The sequence below is a fragment of the Mus caroli genome, chromosome 7 (genome assembly GCF_900094665.2).
Source record: "Mus caroli chromosome 7, CAROLI_EIJ_v1.1, whole genome shotgun sequence".
Taxonomy (NCBI): domain Eukaryota; kingdom Metazoa; phylum Chordata; class Mammalia; order Rodentia; family Muridae; genus Mus; species Mus caroli.
In genome coordinates this window covers 23,760,453-23,782,676 of record NC_034576.1, presented here as the reverse complement: position 1 = coordinate 23,782,676, position 22,224 = coordinate 23,760,453, and the positions used below count along the sequence as shown (strand labels likewise).

The window sequence follows — 22,224 nt, the reverse complement described above, 5'->3', positions numbered from 1 at the left end:
GAAAGGAAGGAAGGAAGGAAGGAAGGAAGGAAGGAAGGAAGGAAGGAAAAGATCTCATAGACTCTACTCCTTTGCTCAACTGTCCAGGCTTCTGGTGGGGTTGGGGGCAGGGGCACATACAGGCCTTTTATAGCTAGCTAGCTAGCTAGCTAGATCTCCTCCATTTCCCATCTGGAATTTTCTCCTTCCTCTTTGTGGATCCAGAGTGTTTATTTTCACCCTTGCAAAGCTCACCTATAACCATCCACATTGCTCCTTGGCTCCCATAATTCCTGTTTCTCTCAATGCACACATTTCTTCCTCATACTGCATTGTGACAGGACCTTGCAAGACCAGGCAGCGTAGGACTAAAAACAATATAGTTTCCACTCTCCTTTAGACTCTTACTATACAGTCCAGGCTGGCCTTGAACTTGGAATCCTCCAACCTCAGCTTCTCAGGTTCTGGGGACTATAGATAGGGACACTTAATAATATGGCAAAGCCTGAATGTTAGGGCCTGGGGACACAAACAATGGTAGCACACTGTTCAAAGCCCAAATGTCAAATTTGCTGTTGGAAGAATGCGGCTGGAGCAAGAGGAGAGGGGTGGCATCATTGGATAGGGAATTTACTAAAAACACCTAGATCATGGATCAGGTCTTTGAAGGACGGAGAAATAGTGACTGGCAAGGAAGAGCTCTCATGATTAATCATCAGATGTAGGGCCCCTCTAATTCTGTAGTAATACATTATTTTTGGAAAAACTCGCACCATTCAGCAAAGAAAAACTGAGGACAACTGGTTGTTTCTATTTTAAATATTTAATATATGTGTTCCATGCAACAATACCTAGGATTAGCCATTCCATAAATCTACTCTCCCTTCTTTTTTTGAGATCTGATGCCCTTCCCAAAAGGAAAACAAAAAAACAGGTCTAGAATAGCGAATCCTCCTGCCCCAGCAGGAATTATAGGCACGTGACACTACACTGGGCTTTAACTATTATTCTACTTGACCATCACACCAGGGATTGTCAGGACTTTCCTTGGGGGGTTACTTGGGGACAGCCATCCCTTTCCAAACCCACATTATATAAAGCTTCTTCCAGAATGTTCAGGTGGAAGCATTAGGACAGGTGAAAGCCAGCTGGGCGTGGTGATGCACCTCTGCGAACTCAGCACTTGGTAAATTATAAATCCTAGGTTGTACTCCGCGATATTGTGGGTCCAAAACCCAGCTACAAGAAACCCTCTGCCTCAGTTCCCTCAAAAGCAGAGTGGCCAGGACCTCACCCACACATACGCCTCGCAGTGCGTGAGTGAACACAATAGATACCTTTCCGCACAACGCTAGGTAGGACAGGGACTCGGACAAACCCCGGTACCAAACAATAAAGATCAGCTCCCACAATGCCCCGTGACAGCTTCCCACGATGCCTCGGGCCTTTAACGACCACCAGGCACCCAAACGCTCCTTGTCCCGGGGCTTCTCATGGAAAGCGTGTGCGACGGAAAAAATAAAAAGTCCCCTCCAGGAGCCCAGGCCCTTCCCAGAATGCCCCAGGCCCAGAACGCCTGGCCCACGGGCTCCCACAATGCCTCGAGGCGAAGCTGTGCTGGGTCCCGAGCCGCGTGCTGGGGGAAGCAAGGGACTCCCGGGCCGGTCACTCGGCCAAGCGGCCGCGGGCTCCCGTCATGCAGCGGGGCTGTATCGCCCGCTTCCCAGCATGCCCCGCGCCCCCCCAAACTCGGACACTCACGGACGCCGGCGGCCCCGGATCAGGCTCGGCGGTGGCGGCTGCACGCCCGGGCACTGCGCCTGCGTTTCGGGAGGCTAGGGGAGCGGGCGAGCGAACGGGCGAGCGAGCGAGGGGCGAGCGAGGGGCGCGTGCGCGGTCAGACGGACCATTCCCGGCGGTCGGTGGGAAGAGGGGTTCAGAGGATGGCGAAGGCTGCAGAGCTCACGCCGGCGGGGGTGGCGGGCTCTGCTGCTCACGGCCCCGCTGGACTTGGTACAGTCTGCGGCCCGATGGGTGAAGAAGCTTCAAGAATCGCGCGTGCGTGCGTGCGCGCGCGGTAGAGCGAACGCGCCTTATAAATAGTGGATGCCTTGGAATGAGGGGAGAGGGGGCCTAAATACTCGGCCCGGATCCCCCGCGCTGGAGGCTCGCTCATTTGCATAATCCTAGCGCGGGACAAAGGAAGGCCTCCCGCACTGGAGGATGTGATTTGCATATTCCCGGGAGAGGCTGTTCTTCAGAGCACAGTGATTAGCATATGGATGGGGAAGGGGGGGCACCTGGAAAAATAAAGCGCATGCGTGTAGGGGACTGCAGACTTAATCGTGGTGGGCTGGCAACCTTGTCCCGAAAGTACCGAAGGTCTTCCCTGTCACCTAGGATAAATTCCTGGACAGCACGTGGTTTCTGCGTTGCGAGAGATCTGAACCCCCAGTCTAAGGAAAACGAACCACATTTGATTAGACTAATACTTAAGAACTGTCAAGACCTGGAAGAGAGAGGTAGACGGCAGGAGGCCGTGGATGCCAGAAACGCCTGCCCCAGCTCGAGGTTCTGCAAGGGCTTCCAAGGGCTGATTTTTAAGCCAAGTCTGAACTGGAGCCAAGTAGAATGCCAAAAAGCAGAGGGAATAGCTGATGCAAATGTCCAGAGGCAAAGTAGTGCCTGCATTCTTAGAGGAAGTCCAGGCAGCTTTTTTTAGAAAGTCTGCTATAGGTGTTTGCTTTTTTATTTTTCTTTCTTTTCATTTTTTTTTTCCCCTGAGGCAGGGTCTCATGTAGCTCAGGCTAGCCTCCAACACCTGGGTTGAAGAAAATGACCTTGAACGCTACCTCTTGAATGTTGAGATTACAGGCATATGGCAGCCAGCCCAGCTCCTGTGGGTAATTTTAAAGGGCTATAACTTCATGCTGACTATTTGTAGCCATCCCTACAGCCCTCTCCTTCCCGAATGCTTTTATCACTAGCAATCTAAAACTCTAGAGTCCCATTACACCACAGAAAAGGAACAGTTGTGTTTTGCTTTGTTTCTGAGAGTCTCCCTGTGTATTCTGGAACTCACTCTAGCTCCGGGTGGTTTTCGTGAACTCCCTGCAGTTCTCCTGCCTCAGCTTCCCAATGGCTGGGGTGGCAGGTATGCACCCCCCACACCTGGTCTCCCAGTCAAACTTGTGTCCCTGACGCCTCTTCTGGACCCACCCACCGTTTTATCTGGTCCATATCCCCAGCACTTCAAACACAGTAATCCCTTTGCTGTCTCAGGCTTTGATCTTGCCTTTCGATTCATCGGGAAAACCCTTTGTCCCTGCTGCTCCGAGCTCACTCTCTCCTGGCACTGATGCCAATCCAAAGGGCCTTCCTTGATGATACAGCTCCTGCAGATTGAGTGAATTAGGGAAATTGACGCAGCACCCGTCTCAATAAATGCAGGGCTTTGAGTGGAAATGGTGTGGAGGGTGCCTGGGGCTTCGGTGTCCTTTTAGTCTCCTCACTCTGCATGAAAATTTCCATAACAAAATAAAACAGTACCCTACATCCTCCCCACCGCCGTGTGTTTGTGTGTGTGTTTTATTTAGGCAGGGTCTCACTACTTAGCCCTGGCCGGAGTTTACTATGTAGACCAGGCTGGCTGCAGATATCCACTTGCCTCTTGGGCTGTGAATTAAAAGTGTAAGCCACAGGAGACTGACTGACCTATCTTCCTTTCTTTCTGAAACAGGAGCCTAATGTGTAGCCCAGGCTGTCCTCAAACTCAGTCTCCTGCCTCAGCTCCTTGAAGGCTGGAATTTTAAGATTTTAAGCATATAAATATTAAGAGCCCTCTTTACAATTTAAAGCAAGCTTTAAGCTTTTCTGCTTGGGGGGTGGGGGCACACAGTCTTGCAGTCTTGCTAAGTAGCTAGGAGTGGCCTGGAACTTGCTCTGTAGAGCAGGCTGCCCTGAGCTTCTGCTTGCTGAGTGCTGGGCTTCCAGGTGTATCCCACCATGTCCAGCTCTGAAACTGTTGCCATTGCTGTCTACATGCTTCTGTTTCCTTCATCAAAGTTTCACAATGGTCCGAGTACAGTGACCTTTTCACCTTGAGCCCTTAAAGCCTAGAATAGGATCAAATTTCAGATTCCTGTTAAACTGAAAAAAAAACTCTTGTGTGTGCATGTGTGTGTGTGTGTGTTTTACTCACAAATGGCTGGCTGTGGTTGGATCAGCCTGTAACCCCAGCTTTTTAGAAGCTGAGGCAGAAGAGTTACCGGGAGTTCAAGACCTGCCTGTGTTAAAGTATAAGATGCTGTCTCAAAACGAAGAAACAAACAAACAAAAAAAATCCTCATCACGCCTCTCACCGCCCCCCCCCCAAAAAAAAACCCAAAGACTGGGATTTTGAGGAAGAGTGGCTGGCGGTTGGCCTCGCTGGAGGTCCTTCATCTTCCTGTGTATCAGCATCCAAGGTGCTCCTCCCCAGCGCCTGCATCCCCCCCCCTTCCTAGCGGTACAGCAGCGGACAGAGGGACAGACACACAGCCACCCCATACTTGTTCTCTCCTCAGTTTAATGGTGGTTAGTGGGATTGCCAAACCCCCCTCCCTATCCCCTCCCCGCCCCGTACAAAAATGTGTTTCATTTTGTTTTTTTTTTAAACAAGAAAAAGGGGCAAAAGCCAGTAATGGGGGGAGAGGGGTGCAATCTGATATTTTCATACAGATTTTTGATTTTTTAATATATTATATATAAAACCATAGAGAACCACACATCCCCTCCAAACTCCTTTCCCCCTCCCCGGGGGGCCTGGAGGAGAGACGGGGAAGGCCCCCCCAAGAGCGGGTGAACAGACAATTATGGAATGGGAAGGACGTGGGGGTCAAGATGGAGGGAAGGGGAGCTGCCCAGGAACCCAGAGAAGGGGGACTGGATAAGAGTCGGGGTTGTCTCCCTTACTGCCCCCCATCGGAGTTTTCACACAAAGACACAGAATTCCCATTTCAACGCCCTCCCCTGCCCCTCCCCCCACCGTGCAAACATGGCTTTGCAAAGAGGTGCCCAGAGCTCTGTGGAACTCTTACAATGGCTGGCATGGGGTCTGGAACCCCAAAGAAATCTGTGTTTCCCTTCCCTGCCCACCCCACCCTTCCCAGAATTTGACCCCCTCCCCCACAAGACCTGGTTCTGTAGCCTAGGGGTTCTGGCCTTCCCCCTGTTTTCTTCCCCCAACCCAAATCCCTATTACCCGTCCCTGGACTCAGGGTCTAGGAGGGACCTTAAGTCCCTGTCTCCATAGGGGATCCCAAGTCTCTGGACCCTAGCCTTTGGCCCTGGGAGAGATCCAGGCATCCAACACCCCCAACCCCTGTCCAAGCGCCGAGGTGTTAGCTAGTGGGGGAGAAGCCCACCATCCCGGACTCTGGTCAATGTCTTTGCTGGCTCCTTGCAGCTGGCGGTGGGGGAGTAGGGTCAAATGAAGAATTCTTCTTTCCGCTTGTGTCCATCGCCGCCATTGAGGAAGGCTTCTCTGGCTTCTCCCTGCTCATCCAAGCCACTGGCCTCATGGGTCAGATAGGATCCTGAGAGCAGGAAGATGTCCCCAGAGCAAAGGGCATGGTGATGAGGACCCAGGGAGTGTGTATAGGAAAAGAAGACAGGCAAGAGACACACCATATGAAGGAAGTGGGAGAAAGGGAACCAGAGTCCAGTTCAGTGAGGCACAGGACAAAGGTAGAGAAAGAGGTAAAGAGGAATTAGGAAGAGACTCCAAAACGTCACAGAAGACCTACCCTCATCCCCGACCTGCCCTCCTTTTTTTTGAGACAGGGTCTCCAGTTTCCCAGGTAAGCCTCAAACTTGATAGTTACAAGTGACCTTGCACTTTGTATCCCCCTGCCGCTATCTCCCAAATACCGGAGTTAGAAGCATCCACTTCAGTTCTGTTCGGCTCTGTTCATGCTAAGACAGAGTCTAACAACGGAGTCCCCTCCCCTGCACCCTTATCTCCTTCCCAACCCTTCCCCCCCGCTTCTGATAGTACTCCTTTAAGTCTATGCTGTCAATAAATTCAGCAACTTGAAAAATAAATTACTCAAAATCTCTCCCCTTATCCTGCTAAATTTCAGTCCTTTCAGAGCCCAGGGCCAAAAGCTCCACCCCCTACAGGGTATTAGTCAAGACTATGGCTTGATTTCAAATCCAATCCAATGTCTAGGCTCCATCCCCTTGCTATCCAGAATCGGAAATGACCACACCCTTCACTGATTTCAGCCCCACCCTCACTTACCCTTCTGTCGGACAGAGCACCAGACCATGCCCACTAGCACACATATGATCAGAAACACCAGTAGTGCCAGGATGCCGCCCACAATGGCGTAGGGAACCGATGTCTGAGCCTCTACCACTGCACCGGGGTCTGTCGGAGAGAAAATGTCAAAGAAGGTCCTAATCCAGCCTTCCGCTGCCAGGCCATTAAGCTATTCTGCACACAGCTTTGCTCCTTGAATGTCTGCCACCTTTTTTTAGCCACCCCCCCCCACCCTGTTTGCTCCAGTTCCTCTGGGAATCCTTGGCTTTTACACCGGTGGGTTTTTCACTCCTAGTATCTACACGCCTCTATACCCTCCCACCCCTAAGCTAGAAGTAACACCCACCATAGCTTTGGGGTTTTAAAATAAATGTTGCTCATTTTCATGTATATGTGCTTGCGTGGATTTATGTGTGCAGGAGCCTACGGAGACCAGAAGAGGGTTCTGGATCTAGAACTTGAGTTACAGAAAGTTGTGAGTTGCCATGTGGGTGTGGAGAATCCAACCTTGGTCCTCTGCAAAGGAAGTAAGCACGCTTAACTGCTAAGCAGTCAGTCCGGGTTTGCGTGTTTACTGAGACAGTGTCTCACTGTATAGCTCCAGCTAGCCTCGCTATGTAGACCGGTCTGGCTTGCTTTTGGGTTTTGGTTTTGCTTGTTTTTAAAGAGTATCTCCTGTATTATAGACTGGTCTAAAAAAAAAATTGATGAAGATGGCCTTGAATTTTTTTTTTCCAAGAAGAGATTTCTCTAGTAACAGCCCTTGCTCTCTAGATCAAGCTGGCCTCAAACTCACAGAGATCCACCTGCCTTACAAGTGCTGGGATTAAAGGTGTGTGCCACCTTCTCCTTACTGGCCTTGATCTTCTTATCCTCCTGCCTCCATCTCCAGGGTTCAGGGATTAAGGTCATTATGTGGTACTAGGAATTGTATCCGAGTTTATCATGCAGGTTAAGCAAGCATTCTTTTGTTCAAGCTCCGCCCTAAGGCCCTGTAGCCCCCAACCAGGCCTTCCATACTGTCCTCACCATAGACCACAAGCACGTAGAGCGCCCTCGCGTGGCCGTGCTTGTTCGCCGCCTCGCAGGTGTAGGTGCCGTTATCTGCAGATACCAGGCCAGGCAACGTGAGCGTCTCGCCCACCGCCTCCGCCCTCTCTGGCAGAGACTCATTCCCACGGTTCCAGCGGATCTGGTTTGGCCTGGCCGTGAGTAAAAACAAGTTAGGAACCCAAGAATCTGACTTCTCAGTTCTGACACACAGTTCTGATCCAGCATCAATCCATGTGTGTGTGTGTGTGTGTGTGTGTGTGTGTGTGTCCCAGCAGCAGTAGTCCCATTGCCAGCTATGCATAAGATGCTAGGTTCCATCTCCAGCAACGAAAAGGCTAGGAAGATTCGACCACTCTGCCTGTAAAATGCCTCAGTGGCAGGAAAAGGCACTTACCAAGGAGCTTAACTAGAAGTTAAATTACTGGGACCCACATGGTAGAAGGGCAGAACGAATTCTCATGAGTTGTCCTCTGATGTCCCTACTGTGTAGTGGTAGGCCTCCTACGCCCCGCAAAAAAAATTTTTTAAAAAAATTATGCATTGTATGTGTATGAGGGTTTGTCTGCAAGTACTTCAACGAATCTCGGGCATGCAGTGCCCTCAGAAGCCAGAAGAGGGCGCGGATCCCCGGGACAGGAGAAGATTGTGAGCCACTGTGTGGGTGCTGGGAATTGAACCAGGGTCTTCCCTGAATAGCTGGAGGCTAGTCCTCCAGGCCCCACTCCTTTTTCTAAATAAAAGGGTCTATCTCATGGCCCATTTCTTATGGAAAACCAACAGTCTTGAGGCCAGCTTTTATATGCAGCCAGGACTGTAAGTATTCTTCAATTTATGGTTTCCATACGACCCAGGAGTGCAAGCCCTAAATCTCTTCACCACTTAGGAGCCAGAAGTCAGATCTCACCTGGGGTTCCCTGTGACAGCACATGTCAGCACCAGAGTGTCTCCCTCCCTCACTACAGCTTGAGAGGCGTGGATCCGCGCTGTGGGGGAATCTGCAGCACAGGAGGAAAATTGAGAGATCATGCCAGTGATGGGGGACCTCTAGGGGCTGGCGGCTGGCGTGCAGACCCCTGAGCCACTTACACTGCACATCCAGCACGTACTGCGTCTGCTTGCTGTGTCCCGAGGGCAGCGCCTGGTTCTGTGCTTCGCAGATGACAATACCGCCGTCGTCCTTGCGATCCACACGGAACCGCACAGTGCTTGCCACGCTCCACACCTTGCCGTTCTCCTGGCCGCTGCTCACTCCTGCCCGACCCAGCCCAGTTACGGTCAGGCCAAGGGTTCTGCCCTGCCCCCGGATCCTAATGTAGGCTGCTGGCCAAGCCACATTCCTACCTACAAGCCTGGCTTTATTCACCTAGTCACGCCCCCGACACGCTTAAGGACTTAGGATTCTGGTCTAAGTTTTGTTTGTTTCGCTTTGTTTGCTTTGAGACAAGGTCCAGGTTGACCTTGAACTCTCTAAGTAGCTGAGGATAACCTCTGGATCCTCTTCCCTACACCTCCCAAATGCTGGGATGACAGGCATGTGCTATCCATCACTCGTGGCTCTACAACAGAACTGCGCCAGGGAAGTCAGTGCACTATTATCCAGGCCCCGCCCACCACTAGCCTCGCCTCTTTCCTAAGCCCCTCGGGTCCCTGTTTCTCGCCCCGCCCCCTCGGTACCTTTCAACTCCTTGCGATCCCGATACCAGCGCAGAACCGCTGCGGGGCGCGACCGCGGAACCAGGCAGCTGAGTTCCACCTCGCCGCCCTCCACTGCTTGCTCTCGGACCTCCACCACAGGATTCTCTGGAGCCACTGCGCAGACAAGGGGCGCGCGGGAGAGGGGGGTGTAAGGGAGGCACCGAGGTAGGCTCAAGTCAGTCTGGTTGCTGGATCCCAGGGACCAAAGAGAGCCAGGATCCCACAGGTGGCAGGGATCAAACGTAGAGACCAGAGGCCTGGTGAAGCCAGATGTCCAAGAGGTTAAAAACAGCCAGGGCGAACAGGTCTCAAGACAAGTGAGAGGCAGAAAATGAATGAAAGTGGGGCTCGAGGGGTCGGGGTGGGGATACCTAAGACAGTGAGCGTGGCGATCTGATGGTGGGTGTCCTCCGTGTAGAGCTGGCAGAAGTAACCCCCCTCGTCCTCTAGGCGGGCGTCTGAGAGCCTGATGCGCACCCGGCGCGGGGAGAACTCCTCCAGCTGGAATCGCTCGTCCTTCAGAGCTAGAGTGAAGAGAGCCTGAACTTGAACTTGGGACAGCCACCCTCCAAGAAACATGCAGCCACCCCCAACCATAGCTCTGAGTCTGACCTGTTCAACTTGGAAACCCATTCCAACCTCCCAAACATCACCTCCACCCACGCAGGACCATGGGAGTCCAGACTTCCAGTCCTCTTTGTAGTCATAAATGGGCAGGCTTCCTGCACTCACCTCTGGTGCCATTGAAAAAGAGGGTCTGCCGGGCTGGGTTCTGAATGACGACTATGGACCCATCGTACTGATGCAGACGGCAGGTGATCTCAGCCACTCCACCCTCAGCCACAGTCACATTCTCTGTCTGCACTTCCTGTCCCGTCCCTGAACCAAGAGAAACAGACAGAATGGAGAGTCCCTGAGATGACATTCAGCTGTGAGTGTGTGTGTGGTGGTGGTGGTGGTGGGGTGGTGTGAGGCTCTCTCTGTGTTTATGTAAGTGGTGGAATATGCATGTGTTCATATGCCAGTGTTGAGGCCCGAGGATGGCATCTGGACTCTGTGGTTCTCCACCTTATGCATTAAGGTGGGGTTTCTTGGTAGAATCCAGAAATCACAGCTGGGGGGTCAGACTTGATAGGAGCCAGCTCCGCTAGCCAGCTTACTCTGAGAATCCCATCCCTGTCTTTGGCACAAGCTTCCATGACCACAGTCCACTTATGTGGGAGCTGGGGATTTGAACTCTCATCCTTGCACTTGCTTGAACATCTCCCTAATTCCTAGTTTGTTCCTTGTTGAGAATAGTCTGTCATCCTGTAGCCCAGATTAGCCTCAAACTCATGGAAACCCTCCTGCCTCAGTTTCATGAGTGCTAAGATTGCAAGTGTGCAGCCACCGAACATGGCCTTCAGTCCTCTCTCTGCCTTCTGATGGGGCAAAATGGCCTCTAGAGGAGCCGGACAAGACTCAGTGTGGCATGTGTCTATGAGAGTGAAAAGAACATCTGGAGCTAGCTGAAGAGGGGTAGAAGCTGCCCAGGAAAATGGACAGTAATGGGAGGCTTTGACAGAAGAAATCCCCATTGGATCTTGGAGCTGGAGTTCACCCAGTATGGGAAGCTGCCTTCTTTCACACCAAGGCACCCACTGAAGCTCATCTGATGGGATTGTCTTCCCACATCTGGAACTTACATAGAGCATACAGTGTCCTGCCTGTGCCCCTCCAGTGCTATACAGGTTTACATCATCACAGCCAGCTGCAAGTTCCTCTTCCCTCTATTTCCTCGTTTCTTCTCTCCTTAGGTCCCAAACCAGCCTGGTCTGCATACATACAAATATCCTTTGCAGGCTGATTCAGCTGACCTTCCTACTAAGGAGGCTCTACCTCCCTGAATCTGGGCTGACTTATGACTTGCAGTGACCAATGGAATCTGCTAGAGGTGGCCCGGCATGCTGGCACATACATGAAATTCCAGAACTTAGGAGGCAGAGGCAGGAAGAATCTGTTCAGGGCCAGCCTGGGCTATATAATAAGATCAAGGCCAGGATGTATCAAGAGCAAGGTGCTGTCTCAAAAACAAAAGGAAGAAAAGAGATGATAGAACACACACACACACACACACACACACACACACACACACACACAGAAGTAGAAATATCTGTAGGTGGGGTGCTTGTCTAGCAAGCACGAAACTCTGGGTTAGGTCCCCAGCTCTGCATCAGTTGGGTCTGGTGGTGAATGCCTGTAACCCCTGGGCTTGAGGAACAGGCAGGAGCATCAGAAGTTTAAGGTCACCTGGCAGTGGTGGTGCACGCCTCTAATCCCAGCACTTGGGAGGCAGAGGCAGGTGGATTTCTGAGTTCGAGGCCAGCCTGGTCTACAGAGTGAGTTCCAGGAAAGCCAGGACTATACCAAACAAACAAACAAACACCCTGTCTCGAACACCCCCCGCCCCCCCAAAAGAAGCCGTTTAAGGTCATCCTCATACCTAGCCAGTAGTAGTAGGCCAGGCTGGGGAGGGAGAGGTGTTTTGCTAGAAATGATCTACTAAAAGTCACGAAGCCCAGGCTTACAGAGGTCTAACAGCTTCCTCTGAACCATCTGCTACCCGGAAACTGTTGGGTAAAGACGCCCAGAATAGCATCTTTCAGGCCCTTGCCGCTCATCCTGTGAGGGAGGCCATCATGAACCTCACAGTCTGACTGAACCCCAGGTGACCCCAGTGTAAACCAAGAGAAGCCTGCCCACCTGATCCAGTCTAAATCCCCAACCCAGAATCCGAGTAAATAAAGCACTTTGCCCACCGCCTTGGGGTTTGGAGACAAGCTGGTCTCCTGCTGCACTTCCACAGTGGTACGGCTACAAGTGTACAACTCTGCCCCTGGCTCTCAGCAGCCATTTTCCTAAACCACTAAATTCTGAATGGTCTGTCTGCTCCACTGTGAGACCCGTGGCTCTGACACACACACCTATGCTACTTCCCCCAGCATCCCTATGGCTGGGTGGGGCCATGCCATGGATATAGTGCTAGATAGACTTCTTCCCACTTGCTCTCCTGTGATGGTTTGTAAATTCTTGGACCAGGGAGTGGCACCATTTGGAGGTGTGGCCTTGTTGGAATTGGTATGACCTGGTTGGAGTAGGTGTGTCACTGTGGGTGTGGGCATAAGATCCTAACCCTAGTTCCCTGGAAGTCAGTCTTCCACTAGCAGCCTTTGAATGAAGAGGTAGAACTCTCAGCTATGCCTGCGCCATGTCTACCTGGATACTGCCATGGTCCCACCTTAATGATAATGGACTGAACCTCTGAACTTGTAAGCCAGCCCCAATTAAATGTTGTTTTTTATAAGACTTGCCTTGGTCATGGTGTCTGTTCACAGTAGTAAAACCCTAAGTAAGACATCTCTCTCCCCCACAATTCTACACATCTACTGGGTCAGAACCATCTAAGGAGCAGTCGGAAAGGCAGGACCTCACATAAGAAAGCCTCATAGCTGCCTGTTCTTCATGGCCTGTCTGTGACTTATTTTTATTTTTATGTGACAGGGTCTCTACTTAGGCCTGTCTCACCTTGAACTTTGTGTCAAGCAGGCTGGCTTCAAAGTCACATAGATACACCTGCTTCTGCCTCCCAAATGCTGGGATTAATGGCATGTGCCACCATGCCTGCCTTGATGGTATATACCTTTAGTCCCAGCATTCTGAGTTTGAGGCCAGCATGGTCTACAGATCAAGTTCCAGGACAGCCAGGACTACACAAAGAAACCTTGACTCAAAACTAAACAGAACATCATCATCATCATCATCATCATCATAATACAAAAAAATTAAAAGGTGTGAGCCACTATGCTCAACTGAGACTTCTGAGTTTTTGTTAGCACATTAAAAGTTCCGGATTATTCATGGCAGCAGTTAGCCCACCCTGAATAACCACTAAAAGAACAAATTATAGTGTTGGAAGGGTAATATTGTGAGAGGGTATGCCTCAGTGATAGAGCCCCTGCCTAGAATCCCCTAATGAGAGACTGAGGTTGTGGCTCAGTATTTGCTTGACCTGGGCAAGATCACAGGTTCCACTTCCATTAGCAAACAAAGAAAGCTGAAAGCTAAGGTTAACCAGCAGCAAAGTCCCCAGAACCTTCAGGTTATTTTTTCTGAAAGATAACAAACTACAGTCACCACTGGATAGGCATGTGCGGTTGGAGGTCCCCTGGTAAGGGCAGAGCCATTTCCTTTCATTTTTCTTTCCTTTTATTATTCTTTCTTTCTTTCTTTCTTTCTTTTTTTTTTTTTTTTTCGAGACAGGGTTTCTCTGTGTTGCCATGACTGTCCTGAAACTCACTCTGTAGACCAGGCTGGCCTCAAACTCACAGAGATCTGCCTCCAGAGAGCTCAAATTAAAGGCATACGGCACCACTGCCCATCTAGGGGGTTCTACTTCAATCTCTATTTTCCAGTCTCCCTGACAATGAATTGGTTCCAGGGACTGAACCCAGAGCCTCACATCCCAAGTCCCAGTGTATAGGTGGGGAAATTGGCCACTGAATTTATTTATGTTTCTAACTTTAAACTTGACTTTATGTGTATGCATATTTTATCTGCATGTATGTGTGCACACCATTTGTGTGTCTGGTGGCCACAGAGATCAGAAGAGGGCATCAGAACCCTGAAACAGGAATTTCAGAGTGGTGTGAGTCACCGTATGGGTGCTAGGTACGAAACCTGGATCCTCTGGAAGAGCAGCCAGTGCTCTTAACCACCAAGCAATCCCTCTGGTCTCTGGATTAATACTTACTGTGTTTGTGTGTGTGTGTGTTGTGTGGATACTTGTGTAAGTACTCATGCATGAGTGTGTGCACAGAATCCAGAGAAGGACATTGGGATTGAATACCTTCCTCTGTTATGTCCCCATCTTAACTCTTTGAGGCACGGGGTCTCCCTGAACCTGGAATGCACAGTTTGGTTTTTCCTGTAGCGTGCTGGGAGACAGAGATGAGGCACCATAGCCACCTCAGCTGTCTTTAAATGGTAATGGCTGGGCATGACAGAGCACGCCTGTCATCCCAGCACCAGGGACGCTGAAGAAGGAGGCTTTCCAGTCCATCCAGGGTCATATCAAGAGCCTTTCTCTGCCTTGATAAAACAAAATAAGTTCAGCTGTTTTTCAGGTCTCTTCCATTGTGTCCCGTGGGTTAGTTGTCTGGGAGGTTTCTGAGGTTGGTACCCAGATAAGTCAGGTGGGATCCAGTCACTTGAAAAACGTTTACCATTTATACGGAACTAGGCACCAATCAATGTAATATCCCATCAGAAGCGGCCCAGTCTCTGTTCAGAGTAACCAAGTGCAGAGCAGATTCCTCCTGCAGGACAGATGCAGGGGCTGACACCTTCCTAGCTCAACATTCTTCTTTACCTCATCATTAAAGAATCCTCATTGTTCTTTATGGCTGTCCCCCTGTCTGACTCCCTTGCAGCTAGGTAAAGCTATATGATGGTGTCTATTCTAATTAGACCTAGATAGAAATATCATATAGTCATATATGGGGTAGTTCCTCATAAAAAAATAGACATTTTTTTTTCCTACAGGGACACCCTCATGCAGGATGCAGAATGGGATGCGTAGAATTCAACAGCCATTTTGGGTCCTAGCGGCAGAGCACAAGAGTAACAGAACCCAGCACTTTGGAGGCAGAGGCAGGCAGATTTCTGAGTTCGAGGCCAGCCTGGTCTACAAAGTGAGTTCCAGGACAGCCAGGGCTGCAGAGAAACCCTGTCTTGAAAACACACACACACACACACACACACACACACACACACACACACACACACAGAGTAACAGAACTGAGTTGAAAGAGCGTGAGTCTTTGGTGGCAATGTGGAGCAGCCACGCCTTTTAACTCTGGACTGCTTTTATGCGGATAGTATCTAAGCCACCCTCTGAATTTTACCTCCCAGAGTGACAAACAAAGCATTCATCCCTTGCCTACCTATGCGGTTTATAGGTTCAGTAGGTGCCACAAACCACCCACTCGGTTGCTCAGGCCAAAGGACAGCAAACCACCCAAGTGTCCGGCCATTCCCTCAGCCCTCACACCCACCCCTCCAGAACCGTCTGCATATTTTACCTCTAAAATATATCTGAATCTGTTTGGCCTTGTCTGCCTCACCTCCGAGCACCCTCTCCTGGTATTCTCCCTCTCTCATCTGGATCTCTCAAGAACCTGTTTGTGGATCTCAACTTCCAAGCCTGCCTCTCACACCCAGGCTGACCTGTAACACGTGACCCCCTTAACGTCACCTCCTGACAGCAGGCATGCCACCAGGCCCTGATTATACGGATTCCTTTCTCTTTTTTTCCCTTTTCTCCTCCTCTTCCTCCTCCTCCTTCTCCTTTGATTTTTCAAGACAGGGCTTCTCTATTTAGCCCTGGCTGTTCTGGAGTTAACTCTGTAAGTCAAGCTGGCTTTGAACTCACAGAGATCCACCTGCATCTGCCCCCTGAGCGCTGGGATCAAAGGATTGCACCACCACCAACTGGCTGCTTCTTTTTTTAAAACACAGTCTCAACATGGAGCCCTGGCTGACCTGGAACCTGATATGTAGACCAGACTAGGGCTAAAGGTTTGTGCCACTGTAGATGACTAGGTGGACTTTTAAAATTCAAGATTCTATTTTTTTAATAATATATATGTGTCCAAGTGTGGGTATTGTGCACATGGGCACAGGTGCCCTAGGGTTGGATCCCTGGGAGATGAGGTTACAGGTGATTTTAAGCCACCGCACTTGGGTGCTGGGAACAGAACTTGGGTCCTCTGCAGGGATATATGTGCTCTTAACCACCAAGCCATTGCTTCTGCATCTCCACCCCCACCTCACCCCCGTTCGTGTGTGTGTGTGTGTGTGTGTGTGTGTGTGTGTGTGTGTTTTCAAGACAGGATTTCTCTGTGTAGCCCTGGCTGTCCAGGAATTAGCTCTCTAGACCAGGCTGGCCTTGAACTCACAGATATCTGCCTGCCTCTGCCTCCCAAGTGCTGGGGTTAAAGCCCTGTGCCACCACGGCCCAGCTCCCTCTTTTTTAAATTACAAGTTATTTATTTTTACATGTGTCTATATATAGTGTATTTATTTTTATAGTTGGCCTGCATGTTTGCATGTGCACCACATGTGTGCCTGGTGCCCTCAGTGGCCAGAAGAGAGTGCCAGGAACCCTGCAACTGCAATTTCCCATGGTTATTAGCTGCCATGCAGGTACTGGGTCCTCTGCCAGTGTAACAAGTACGCTTAACCATTGAGTCACCTCTCCAGCTGCTCCACCCCCACCCCCAGCCCCAGCCCCAGTCCCAGCCCCACCCCATAGTTGCATTTTTCAAGATGGGAGTCAGGGAGCTGGCCATGTCTCTGTGGGTAAAATGCTTGCCATTCAAACGTGAGCACTTGACGTCTGATTTCCAGCACACAAATAAAGCAGGGCCCAGTGGCTCGTGACTGGAAGCCCAGTGCTGAGGAGGTGGAGACAGGAGGATCCTTGAGACTTGCTAGTCAGCTACTCTAGCCGAATTTGTGTGCTCCAGGTTCCCCGAGAGACTCTGTCAAAATATAACATGGAAGCCAGGCATGGTGGTACACATTTTTAATCCCAGCACTTGAGAGGCAGAGGCAGGTGGATCTTTGGGAGTTCAAGGCCAGCTTGGTCTACAGAGTGAGTCTAGAACAGCCAGAGATCTACACAGAGAAACCCTGTTTTGGAAAAAAAAAAAAAAAAAAAAAGGAGGGGCAGGCTAAATGGCTCAGTGAGTAAAGGTGTTTGCTGCTAAGACTGTCAACCCAAGTTCAATCCCTGATCCCTGGGACTGATATGATGGGAGGGCCAGTTCCTTCAAGTTGTCCTCTGACTTTCACAAGTGCCATGGCGCCTACCCTCATACCCCACCTATACACTCAACTAAACAACTACACGTAGCTTTAAAAATGTAGGAGCTGGAGGGATGGCTCAGTGGTTTAGAGCCCTTGCTGCTCTTCCAGAGGACCCAGGTTTGATTCCCAGCATCAACATAGCAACTCACAGCCGTCTGTAAAGTCCAGCTCTAGGGAATCTGATGCCCTCTTCTGGACTCTGAGGGCACAGGCACACATAGAGTGTGCAGACATACATGTGACCAAAATACCCGTAAACAGAAAATAAAAATCTAAGCAAGAGAGAGAGAGAGAGAGAGAGAGAGAGAGAGAGAGAGAGAGAGAGAGAGAGAGAGATATTTAGGTGTGGTGGTGCACTCCTTTAATCTCAGCACTCAAGAGGCAGAAGCAGGTGGATCTCTGTGAGTTCAAGGCCAGCCTAGTCTACAAAGTGAGTTCTAAGCTAGCAAGGATGCCAGTGGTAGTGTCTCAAATAAAATAAATATATAAATGAAAGCAAAAACTAAGGTGGAGATAAACTGAGGAAGTCAAACAACCCGAATCTCTGGCCTACACACACACACACACACACACACACACACACACACAGGCACACACTAACCTGTACACACACAAACACACAAAGAGCCTGCTTACTGTACCATCTCCCATGCCTAATCTCTCACACCCTGGCTAGTCTTGAACTCATGACCTTCCTGCCTTAGCCTCCTGAGTGCTGCGTTGTCAGGCATTGCCCACTAGGCCCATATTAAAACGAGCCAATGGAGGTGATGCTCAGGGATTGGACCTTTGCTGGGTGGCGTGCAAGGCTTCAGAACCCAGCCCAGCCCAGCATCTAGCCCTCCTCTGGCAGGTCCACCACAAACACAACTCCTGTGTAGGCCCTTCTGGGTACCGAACAGACTGAACCCTCTCACCCTCTGACCCTAGGTCTCACTCCTCTACTGCCCTCCAGGGTACCTGGCCTCGGTCTCTCTTAAGCACACTGAGCAGGTTTCCACCTCAGAGCCCTTCCCTGCACTCTCTTCCTGGTTATTCTCTTCTACTGCTCCTGCCATCTAAGGGCTGTCTTCTGTGCTACTTCAAGCTCCTGTCCTCTGACCCCTGACCTCTGACCATCTCCAAAATGCCTTCCCTCACCGTCCTTTTCTTTGCATTCAGAAAGCTGTCTCCTCTCCATCGATTGATGTATTCTATGGAAATAGCATACAGGCTCTGTGAAGGCAGGTGTGTGACGCACAGAGGTTAAGGGCTGTCCCGTCTCCCCCACCAGCCCGAAAGTGTACATAGCCTTCAGTCACCACGTGGGGGTGGGAGTGGGGCAGGAGGAACAGTGGTTTAAAGTCATCCTCCATTACATATCTTGTAGGAAGCCTCCTGGGCTACACAAGACACTATCTCAAAAATGCAAGTCTGGGGAGCTGGGGGGCTGGCTCAGCAGTTAGGAGGCTCGCAGGCAATTCTAGCAGACAAGCTGAGCCTGATTCCCAGCTCACAACTTCAGAAATTCTAGGTCCAGGGGAACCTCTGCAGGCACCAGTACTCGAATACACATATCCTAACACACACATGATTTAAAAGAAAAAAACAATCTTAAAAAATATATCAGGATTGGAGAGTTGGCTCAGAGGTTAGGAACATTTGCTGTTCGTCCAGAGGACCTGAGCTTAGCTCCTGGCACCCACATCAGATGCACCCAACTGCTTAGAAATCCATCTTCAGCCGGGCGTGGTGGCGCACGCCTTTAATCCCAGCACTCGGGAGGCAGAGGCAGGCGGATTTCTGAGTTCGAGGCCAGCCTGGTCTACAGAGTGAGTTCCAGGACAGCCAGGGCTACACAAAGAAACCCTGTCTCAAAAACAAAACAAAACAAAACAACAACAACAACAAACCAAAAATAATAATAATAAAAAAAGAAGAAAGAAAGAAAGAAATCCATCTTCAGGCCTGATGCTCCTTCACCCTTGTGACTTCTGAAGACATCTACACACAAGTGGCACACATTCTCTCTCTCTCTCTCTCTCTCTCTCTCTCTCTCTCTCTCCCTCTCTCTGTCTCTCTCTGTCTCTCTCTCACACACACACACTCACAAAAGTAAAAATCTTTTATACATTATGTGATTTAAATTCATTTTCCTAGCTGTCACTTGTGTATTAAAATATGGTACTTGCATTCAAATTCAAGAAAAAAAAATTTTTTTAAAGTGAAGCTCAAAGCTGGAGCTATAGTTTACTGTTAAAGCATTTGCCTACCCTGTGTGAAGACAGACACACAGACAGACAGACAGGACTCACCAGACACTGAGGCACAAGCCTTTAAACTCACCACTTCAGAGGCAGGGGAGGGGGCGGGCAGTGTGGGTTCAAGGCCAACCACGGCAACAGAACAGAGACCCTGTCTCAAACAAACAAAAACCAAAACTGGGCTACTGAGATGGCTCAGCGGGTGAAGACAGCAAGCCAAGTTTGACCCCCAGGATCCACATACACAAAAGAAATAAATGAACATAACAAAAGTTTAAAAAATAAGTAAACAAAAACATTTATAGAACTTGCAGAAGAGGCTACACAACGCAGGCCTGTATCGCCTAGGCTTCCAAATGGTCAGGATCCCTGGCTTTGTTCTGACTTTCTATGAGACAGTGACTCACTATGCAGACCACGCCACACTCGATCTCACTGTAGAGTCCAGGCTGGCCTTGAACTCACGGTCCTCCCACTTCAGCCTTTCTAGTGCAGGAGTCACAAGCATGCCCTGCCACACCCTGCCCAGAGATCTCATTGTAAATGCCAGGCAGATCCAAGCTCCAGCCCTCGCCATCCGTGTCACCTTGAGGAAGTGCCCCATCCTTTATTAGCGGAGTCCACACCATCTGTGAAATGACAGTGATGCCAATGGGAGCTTTGCAGGGGTCAGCCTGGTGCCTGACACTCAGGAAGAGTCCCTGCTGGAGGCTGTGATTACAGGACACGCCAGGCCCTATGAAAACTGCATTCTCAAGACTTAAAAAAAAAAAAAAATCTCGCCAGGTGTGTCATCTACATCTGGTCCCAGCACCCCAGAAGCAGAGGCAGGTGGATGTCAGGTTGACCTCAAGAGTTCCAGGCCAGCCAAGGCCTTGTAGTGAAACCCCATCTCACAAAACCAAATCTCAAAACAAAACTCCTGGTCTGGGATATAGCTCAGCTGGTAGAGTGCTTGTCCAGCATTCCATGAAGTCCTGAGTTTGAGCCAGGCATAACGGCATACCTATAATTCTAGTGTTTGGGAGGGGGAGGCATAAGGATCAAGAGTTCAAGGTTATCCTTGACTAAGCAGCGAGTCTGAGGCCAGCCTGGGCTACGTGAGACACTGTTTCAGTAAACAAATAAATTACACAAAATCCAACCAAACAAAATCTTAAAGCCTATCCCTTCTGGACCTCACAGCCCCCATTTTACAGACGTGGAGAGTGAGGCTTGTAGGGGGTTATCCAAGACTAGTTAGTGACAAAGCTCACCATTTCCTGGGAACTATGGGGACCCCCATATCCATGACCCCCATTCCCCAACAGCTCTGCATGAGGGTGCAGATGGGGTGAGGGTGGGGGGCTTTTGTTTAAATCCCTCCCCCTCCTGAGGAGTCAGTAAGCAACCGTGTTTCTGCCTAGAATACTAATTGGCCTAAGGCTTTTGTTTCTGGGGGGGGGGCAGGGGCGGGACTTTCTGGTCAGAGAGGGGCTGAGCTTTTGGGACTGGGGCATGGACTTTGAAATGGTGTTGACAGCCAAAAGTCATCATGGGGATGGTGCTCAGAGAAAGTAGATGGGAGGGTTCTGGAAAGGGGGCTGTCAGGTGACATGGAGAGACTCAGCACCCTTTACCCTCAGACTCACAACTGCAGCAACAACTGTCCCTGGCCCAAGCCCTCCTCCCTCAGACACAGGGGTCCAGAGCCAGCCCTCCTCCCTCAGACACAGGAGTCCAGCTAGGGCAGCCCTCCTCCCTCAGACACAGGGNCCTCCCTCAGACACAGGGGTCCAGAGCCAGCCCTCCTCCCTCAGACACAGGAGTCCAGCTAGGGCAGCCCTCCTCCCTCAGACACAGGGGTCCAGCTAGGGCAGCCCTCCTCCCTCAGACACAGGGGTCCAGTTAGGGCAGCCCTCCTCCCTCAGACACAGGGGTCCAGCAGGGCAGCCCCCTCCTTCCTCAGACACAGGGGTCCAGTCAAAGCAGCCCTCCTCCCTCAGATACAAGTGTCCAGCAGGGCAGCCCTCCTCCCTCAGACACAGGGGTCCAGTCAAAGCAGCCCTCCTCCCTCAGATACAAGTGTCCAGCAGGGCAGCCCTCCTCCCTCAGACACATAGGTCTAGCCAGGGCAGCCCTCCTCCCTCAGACACAGGGGTCCAGCTAGGGCAGCCCCCTCCTCCCTCAGACACAGGGGTCCAGGCCCAGCTCTCTTCCCTCAGACTCATGAGACAGGGGTCCACAGTGCACAGCTGGTGGATGTTTCCACAGAGACTAAGCAGGACGGGGGAGTACTTCCTGGGTCCTGAGTCAGCGAATACCCAAGGGAGTCTCAAGGTCACAGTTCTGGGAAGGTCATAGCCACCCCCTGTATATCCGTTCCCCAGGGGGCCCCTGGCATCATGCCTCTTTCCTTTTCCCTCCCCCAGGAAGCTGGTACATTCCTGGGTCCTGCCTGAACCCCCCCCTCAGCCCCCCATCAATGGCGGAGTCCGAGCATCCTCGCACAAAGCATCAATTCTTCCAGCAGATCAGCCTTGTGAAGGCGCCTGTATTTGCAGGACCTAGGCATAAGGGTCCCAGCTCAACCTCCCTCGGAAACCCCCAGCCTCTTCCTCTGTCAACCGAGAAGGCTGAGTTTCTCTCTCCTCTCTCAGTGCCCACAAGTGAGGACTCCCAGACACCTCAAATCTCAGAATTAGACCCCGGCCCCTCCTCCCTCAGGCCTATAAATCTCCACCCCAGCCCTCATCTTCAGAAACAGGGCCTTAGCCCCCCCAGACACAGGGGCCCAGACCCCTGCCATCCGCCCTCAGACACGGGAGTTCAGCCCCAGGCCCTCACAGACCCTAGCCTCCCTCCTTAGACACAAGGAGAGCCCCCCCCCCATCCTCCCTCAGATACAGGAGTTCAGGCCCCAACCCTCCTCCCTCAAACACAGGGGTCCAGACTCCAGCCTTCCCTTTCAGACACAGGGGTCCAAACCCCAGCCTCCTCCCTCAGACACAGGGGTCCAAACCCCAGCCTCCTCCCTCAGACACAGGGGTCCAAACCCCAGCC

The 22,224-nt window shown here is 50.9% G+C and overlaps 2 protein-coding genes across 4 annotated transcripts in view; both read right to left on the bottom strand.

Annotated features, from left to right (window-relative positions):
- Znf428 (zinc finger protein 428) overlaps positions 1-2,230 on the bottom strand; it is an 8,879-nt gene extending 6,649 nt beyond the window's left edge. For both annotated transcript variants that reach the window (XM_021167260.2, XM_021167261.2), the window contains exon 1: positions 1,741-2,230. The gene's annotated coding sequence lies outside the window, so the exon portion shown is untranslated. The remainder of the gene's footprint in view (positions 1-1,740) is intronic.
- A 2,299-nt stretch (positions 2,231-4,529) lies between these two features.
- Positions 4,530-22,224, bottom strand: part of Cadm4 (cell adhesion molecule 4) — a 22,106-nt gene continuing 4,411 nt past the window's right edge. For both annotated transcript variants that reach the window (XM_021168710.2, XM_029479180.1), the window contains 8 exons: positions 9,764-9,910; positions 9,403-9,555; positions 9,011-9,145; positions 8,423-8,587; positions 8,241-8,331; positions 7,313-7,485; positions 6,263-6,391; positions 4,530-5,555 (listed from right to left, as the gene is read on the bottom strand). In XM_021168710.2, the coding sequence (XP_021024369.1) occupies positions 5,446-5,555; positions 6,263-6,391; positions 7,313-7,485; positions 8,241-8,331; positions 8,423-8,587; positions 9,011-9,145; positions 9,403-9,555; positions 9,764-9,910 (1,103 nt within the window). In that variant the 3' untranslated portion in view covers positions 4,530-5,445. The remainder of the gene's footprint in view (positions 5,556-6,262; positions 6,392-7,312; positions 7,486-8,240; positions 8,332-8,422; positions 8,588-9,010; positions 9,146-9,402; positions 9,556-9,763; positions 9,911-22,224) is intronic.